Below are 7,199 nucleotides of genomic sequence, written 5' to 3'. Positions count from 1 at the left end.
GTCATTGGGCCCGCTAATGCACCTGAGCATACATGACATAGCATAGCACCTGACCCTTGTTTTCGGGAGTGCAGTAGGGCATTACTATGAAGCTGGCTGCAATGCAGGTATGCAGTGCGCTGGGGGTGCTATTCCAAATCGCACCTCCCAACATTAACGCTTGCTTACACGTCTATCTAAATGTGCATTATCACCACCCACCTAATACTGAGTAGGTCCCACTTTTCCTGACCCATTGAGGCATGGACTCCACTAGACCTTTTGAAGGTGTGCTGTGATATCTGGCACCAAGCCGTCAGTAGCAGATCCTTTAAGTCCTGTAAGATGTGAGGTGATCGGCCTCAATGGATCGGACTTTTGGTCAGTCCTGACCACTGCAGACCAGGAAAATCCCACAAGAACTGCAGTGTTGGAGTTGCTCTGACCCAGTCCTCTAGACATCACAATTTGGCCCTTGTCAAAGCCACTCGAATCCTCACACTTGTCCATTTCTTCTGCTTCCAACACATCAACTTCAGGGACAAAATGTTCACTTGCTGCCTCATATATCCCACCCACAGGTACCACTCTGTGCGAGATAATCAATGTTATTCATTCACCTCTCAGCGGTCAGAACGTTATGGCTGATCAGTGTGTGCGATAGAGAGTAGGTCTGCAACGACTAATCAATTTAATTGATGACAATCAATAATGAGAATTGTTGGAATCGATTAGTTGAGTCGGCTTCTCTCCTCCCCGCTGGCAGTCGTTTTATGGGCTCTGTGTCCCCTCTGATCTCCGTTGCTGCCAGCGGGGGTCGAAGGGAAAACGGAACCTTCTAGTCAGTGCCCAGCGGTGAGGAGAGCTCCCCCAAACCTTAATCACTGGCTGTACAAAGCCGGCGGCAAGTCTCCAATCCAGCAGTCGGGAACAATAGCCAGTCTGCTATTGGCTATTTCAAATTGTAATAGTTATTAGCAGGCTGGCTATTGCACACGGCAGAGAGCGGGTACTCCCTGCTGTGTCTACATTCGGTAATTTAAAAATCTCTTAATTTTATAAATAAAATTTAAAAAGAAATCATAAAACACATTGAATAGCTTGTTTAAAGTAGAAAGGTGGCACTAGGGGTCTAATATACCCCTAATGTCACCGTTAAGAGAACATGTCATCTCCAATGTGCTATCACATAGGGGGCATGTGATAGCAATGAAGTTAAATAAAATTTAATTTTAAAAAAATATATAAAGTCTCCGCGAACGTGCTCATACCAACGGAAGCATTAGTCGGGTGCACCTACATACAAAAGAAGACGACTGCGCTACACATGTCTGGTGTGAGAGCAATCATTCTCGGGCCAATATCCATGGCCAATGCTAAACTGATGACCGGCCTGGCAAATTCTGCTGCGGGAGGTGTGTTGCAATGCCATTCCTTTTAAAGCCACCCCAAACATGCCGATCACCTGGAGCGCGCGGTTCTGCAATGCCCTGCTTTCCAGTGCAGTGCAAAAAAATTGTGCATGCAGTTTCACTCTGAAATAAACTTTGTAGCACTGCATTTGTGTATTTCATTTCAAATTTAAAGATGGTATTTCTTTTTATCTGATTAAGCGGAAAAATAATTGGCCAACTAATTGATTATGAAAATAATTGTTAGTTTCAGCCCTAATAGATAAATAGATGTAAGTATGTTGGTGAATACGTAACTAGATTACATGGTGTTCCCTATGCTTGCCTGGATTTCAGTTTTAAAGTGTACCAATGGGTCTGTTAAAGATGTGAAATGTGCCTTCTGGTTTAAATGAGGGACTCCTCCATCCCTCCCTCCTCCCCGCCCCCTTTTTATCTTTTTTTCTTGGATTTTAGATTTAAAATAATGACATTTACCAGAAACCAATACAGATTCCTTTTCAATCAGTAGTTCATCTTTAAGGTTTTGTGCACATCATAAAATTGTCATTTATTCTCTGTTGTCTTCTTCTTCATAGAACCTCGAAGGGTAGGCGAAATCACTGAGGCCTTCCACCCGGTGCGCTGATAGGGGCCCCCTCCCCCCGTCCCAGGTCGTCCGGACTGTACTCATCCATCATATTGTTGCTCTCTGTTGTAAAGTATCTGGTGGCTGCTCTCAGCTATTCAGTGGAAGCCCTTCTGTAAAATAAAATGTTATTTGACTCCTTTTACGTGTGTGTTTTTCACATCCTTCCCTCCCTATCCTTCCTTCCCTCCCTATCCTTCCCTCTCTCCCTCCCTATCCTTCCCTCTCTCCCTCCCTATCCTTCCCTCTCTCCCTCCCTATCCTTCCCTCTCTCCCTCCCTATCCTTCCCTCTCTCTCTCCCTATCCTTCCCTCTCTCCCTATCCTTCCCTCTCTCCCTATCCTTCCCTCTCTCCCTATCCTTCCCTCTCTCCCTATCCTTCCCTCTCTCCCTAGCCCCCCTGGTGCTCTCTAGCCCCCCTGGTGCTCTCTAGCCCCCCCTCTTCTGGTGACAGCCCAACATTTGGGATGTTCTTTCCCTTTCAGTGATAACATTCACCAGGATAAATGGAGAGGGGGAATCTCCCTAAGGGGGGATGCAGACAGCAATAAAGAGCTGACAGGGGTTCTAATTTATCCACTATATCCAAAGCTTAAAAAAAACTACCCTCGGTTGCATTTTAGTCCCCCGTGGACACTTTGCATATGCGTGTGACACGTTTGTACGTGTATTGGCATGCGTCAGCCCATTCATTTCAATGGGGCAAAGAAGCTCATGTGGCATTTTCAGCTGCGAGCTTCACGTGTTTTTTGACCACACGTTAACACGCAGGCAAAGGCACGCATTATACCGGCCATGTTTGAGGTGCTGTTATCAAGAAATGGCACGGCAACTGCGCCACATGATTTTTACGCGTTGGTGAACGAGTACCAATGAGTGAGTTTGGCGTGTGTTGACGCAATGCCATAGTGTGAACAGAGTCTTAAAGGGCAATTCCAGTTTCTCTAGTGAATTTTGGAAAATGGAATTCCCCCCCCACCACCAATCTGCCCCCCTCCCGCTGCTCTTAACTTTGAATGAAAGCTGCTTCTGCTCTGTGGCTCCCGGTGTACGGTCCGTACATAACATCGCAGCCCTGCGCTAGATAGTTTAAATTACTCCCCAACGTTGGAGAGCATTCATTGGTCAGGTGACTGCTTTGCCCAATGAGTGCTCACAATTTGCAAGCGTAATTTTAAATACATAGTGTAGGGCTGCGATGTAATTTTCCCCAAATTCACCTGGGAAAGTGGAAGTTCCTTTTAAGGTAGGGAAGCACTTTTACATTTATATAATAAGGTTTCTGCCCCTAGTTCAGCTTTAAATGCTTTTCGTTGGAGGAGGGGTCACACCAGCAGTAGTAGTGGGGTCAGGATATGCAACGCAATGAAGTGGTGTCCCCATTGCACAGATTTCCCATCATTTCCTGTCCTGACTATTAGTAAGAGGAAGTCTCCCCATTGGGCTCGCACAGCAAGAAGCTAACAGAGGCTCCAACCCTTTTTGTGCTCCTGTTTTGGGCTGGAGTAGTCCATCCTCCGAGGTGAGCGCCCTGTCCCGTGTCATCAGAAGAACGGCTTTCTTAAATATCTGGTATTCCAGGTCCCAGGGTGTAACCTGAACCGCTCTGCAAAGCACAAGGGTGGAGTGGAGCATTATGTTTACACAAGTAAACATATTTACCTGCTATCTTCGGGCTGTTCCTGTACACGCCAAGCAGAGCACGGGTCCCTCGTTGTGAGCTATGACCCTGCGACAGGTGAACTTTGCTCTGATTAACCCCTCAATGCTGAGATCTAATCCGCTTATATGTTGCCTTCCCTGGTTCCTCCCCCATCCACATGTTAAATAATTATTTTAATTAATCCTTTTTGTTTTCATTACATACCTTATTTTATTCCCAGTGCTTCTCTATACAGTGCAGGCAGAACCAGGCTGGTGGGAGGGGCCTGTGCATAGCTTCCTGAAAACATCACAGCCCCATGCCTCAGGACTCTCCTCAAGAGCTCTCAACCCTGACACAAGCAGTGGGCCGGCTCTTGGGAGGAGTTATGCAAATATCAAAATGCCTTGATAGGGGGGATGGAAGAGTGGGCGGTCATAGGCAGGCTGTTTTTGCATGCAGACTGCCCACATGTGACACTGAGCCTCTATGATTGACAGAACTGAAATCCAATGAATGAGGTGGGGCAGTCAGGCTGGGAGGGAAAGGGCTAGATGAGGGGGTGGGCAACTCCGGCCCTCCAGTTGTGCTTTAACTACAAATCCCAACATGCCTTTGTCTCTGGCAGTCCTGCCTGTGTCTTTAGTAGTCATGCTTGTAACTGTCAGTCTTGCAATGCCTCATGGGACTTGTAGTTCCACAACAGCTGGAGGGCCAGAGTTGCCCACTCCCGGGCTAGTTGATGCTGGTCATCCTCCAGCCAGGCAATGAGCTGGGATGAGTGGGTCGGCCATTGACTTATCCACACTATGTGCCCTCAGCGTTGGCAAGATCCACGCCCCAGCCAATGTGTGAATTGGGCCTAATGAAGGCATTATGCGGGTACCATGACGCCAATATTTTCTTACCAGCCTTGGCTGCACGTGGGTAGAGATCCAGGGGGGAACTGGAAAGTATTTTAGGGGAGGGGGTTAAACATTTCTATGCAATATGAGTCAAGGATTTGTATAGGGCAGAACTATTACCATAGCAGACCACGCCACTGCAATGGGGCCCAACACTGCCCAGCCAGATAGTGTTGTATGTTGGTGGTGATATCATTTGTAAAATATATTTGGCATGTCCATGAATGGGAATCTCTGCCACTGCTAGGAAGCACATGGCATTATATACTTCTAGAAGAATTACCGGTGAGACGGAGATGGCATCGTAAAGGAAGGGGGCCCCTAATGCATTTACTATGGGACCCCTTCACACAGAGCTAAGCCATTGCTGATTAGTCTATGTCCCTCTGACACACTTGCAGTGATATTCTCTGACTCACCGGAGTTCACACTCTATAAAAGCCGATGTCATGTAAGCGCGGGAGTCAGATAAGATTACACCTCGCGCCAGTAATGTCTCAGGAATCTCTGCTATTTACTTTTAAGGCCTTGCCGTGCATACCGCTGCACCGCTGAATTGGTGTCCGCCCCAAAGAAAGTAAAAAAAACCAATTCATTTGGGCAGAATATGGCTCCCCGTAACCATGGAAAGCTCTCTTCTTGCTGCGTTACAGAGGACCTGTCTCTTTGTGATCGGCACGTCGCTGAAAAGGACGGGCTGTGACTTTTTTTTATTTGTCTTCGTGGTACTGCAGCACTTCCCTTTCCCAAAATGCTATTTAAACCCAAAATGGCCACACACACACCTTTATTACAGGAGGGGGCGGAGACAAGACCAGTCACCCTGCAGAAGGAGAGAGAGCAGCAGTGACCGGTCTTTATTACAGGAGGAGGCGGAGACAAGACCAGTCACCCTGCACAAAGAGAGCGCAGCAGTGAGCGGTCTTTATTACAGGAGGGGGCGGAGACAAGACCAGTCACCCTGCACAAGGAGAGAGAGCAGCAGTGAGTGGTCTTTATTACAGGAGGGGGCGGAGACAAGACCAGTCACCCTGCACAAAGAGAGAGAGCAGCAGTGAGCAGTCTTTATTACATGAGGGGGCGGAGACAAGACTATTCACCCTGTACCAGAAGAGAGAGCGGCAGTGACTGGTCTTTATTATAGGAGGGGGGCGGAGACAAGGCCAGTCACCCTGCATTAGGAGAGAGAGTGGCAGTGACCGGTCTTTATTATAGGAGGGGGGCGGAGACAAGGCCAGTCACCCTGCATTAGGAGAGAGAGTGGCAGTGACCGGTCTTTATTATAGGAGGGGGGGCGGAGACAAGACCAGTCACCCTGCATTAGGAGAGAGAGTGGCAGTGACCGTTCTTTATTACAGGAGGGGGGTGGAGACAAGACCAGTCACCCTGCATTAGGAGAGAGAGTGGCAGTGACCGTTCTTTATTACAGGAAGCTCCGAGTCTCACACTGGATGACTGCACAGATCTGGAAGAATACACAAAGCTCACCAAGAAGAATACAGAGGACTCTTTATTTAGAGGAGTTCAGCTTTTATGTCCCCCTGAAGCCACCATAGCTGTGAAGTTTCAGTGCCTGGCTCTGGTAGCCTGCAGGCCCGCTCAGCTGTTCCGCATTGGCTCTCTCTGTAGAATTTGGGTGTTGGACATTCTTGCTGCACCTGTTTGTTTTATAGGAAACTACAAAACATTGTAAAGTGGAATCCTCATTGTACTCTGACATTTGCCCCGGATTCCTCCGCACTGATTACATCCCTTCAAACATGTTTCCTGAGCTAAGTTTCAGATCTTCACAGAATAAAAGCAACAAATAAGAATGAAACATAAACCAGGATCATAAATCGGCACCAGAAATCAGGGACGTGGCGGTGTAAGAGACGCTGACGGCACGACCACATCGATAAATCCCCCCAAATGTCATAGACACAGCTTCTGTAGTACAGAGAGCCACCAATGTCACTTCATCCGGCATCTAATATCACCCCCTGCACTGAAAGTCAGCTCATTGTTCACAGTGTTTCTGCATGCAGGGAGCTGAAGCTTCAGGTCACATGATCCTCACCGTGGCAATCGGCGGGACATTTAACATCATGCTGTGTAGGTTTGGCCATGGCCTACGGGGAACGAGAGCAAGAAAGTAAAGCTGGCCGTACACAGCAAGGTTCTTCTCATACAGCAGTCTTGGCTAAACAGAAACAAAGAAAGAAAAGGGGTAGAGGAAGAGAGAGAAGGGAGGGTGGATCAGTAGGGAAAAAAGAAGAAAGAAAAAAGGGGGAGAGAGGGAGAAAAAAGAGTTGAGGGGGAGAGAGAGGAGGAAGGACAAGGGGGAGAGAAGGGAAAAAGAAAGAAAAAGAGAAGAGGGAGAGAGAAGAAAGACAGAAGGAGAGGGATAGAGGAAGAGAGAGAAGGGAGGGTGGATCATGGGGGGAAAAGATAGAAAGAAAAGGGGTAGAGGAAGAGAGAGAAGGGAGGGTGGATCAGGAGGGAAAAGAGAAGATAGAAAGAAAAGGGGGAGAGAGGGAGAAAAAAGAGTTGAGGGTTAGGGAGAATTAGAGGGGGGAGAGAGGAGGAAGTACAAGGAGCAGAGAAGAAAGAAAGAAAGAAAAAGAGAAGAAAGACAGAAGAAGAGGAAGAAA

The 7,199-nt window shown here is 47.7% G+C and overlaps 1 protein-coding gene across 1 annotated transcript in view; it reads left to right on the top strand.

Moving 5' to 3' along the window:
* Window positions 1-2,895, top strand: part of LOC108797996 (NADH dehydrogenase [ubiquinone] 1 subunit C2-like) — a 6,261-nt gene extending 3,366 nt beyond the window's left edge. The window contains exons 3-4 of the mRNA XM_018569690.1: window positions 1,970-2,010; window positions 2,791-2,895. Coding sequence (XP_018425192.1) covers window positions 1,970-2,010; window positions 2,791-2,895 — 146 coding nt within the window. The remainder of the gene's footprint in view (window positions 1-1,969; window positions 2,011-2,790) is intronic.
* The last annotated feature ends 4,304 nt before the right edge of the window (window positions 2,896-7,199 follow it).

Source organism: Nanorana parkeri, unplaced genomic scaffold, assembly GCF_000935625.1.
Source record: "Nanorana parkeri isolate BGI_ZX_2015 unplaced genomic scaffold, ASM93562v1 scaffold1380, whole genome shotgun sequence".
In the NCBI taxonomy this organism is placed as follows: domain Eukaryota; kingdom Metazoa; phylum Chordata; class Amphibia; order Anura; family Dicroglossidae; genus Nanorana; species Nanorana parkeri.
The sequence above is the reverse complement of the archived record's forward strand: the minus strand, read 5'-3'. Positions and strand labels throughout refer to the sequence as shown.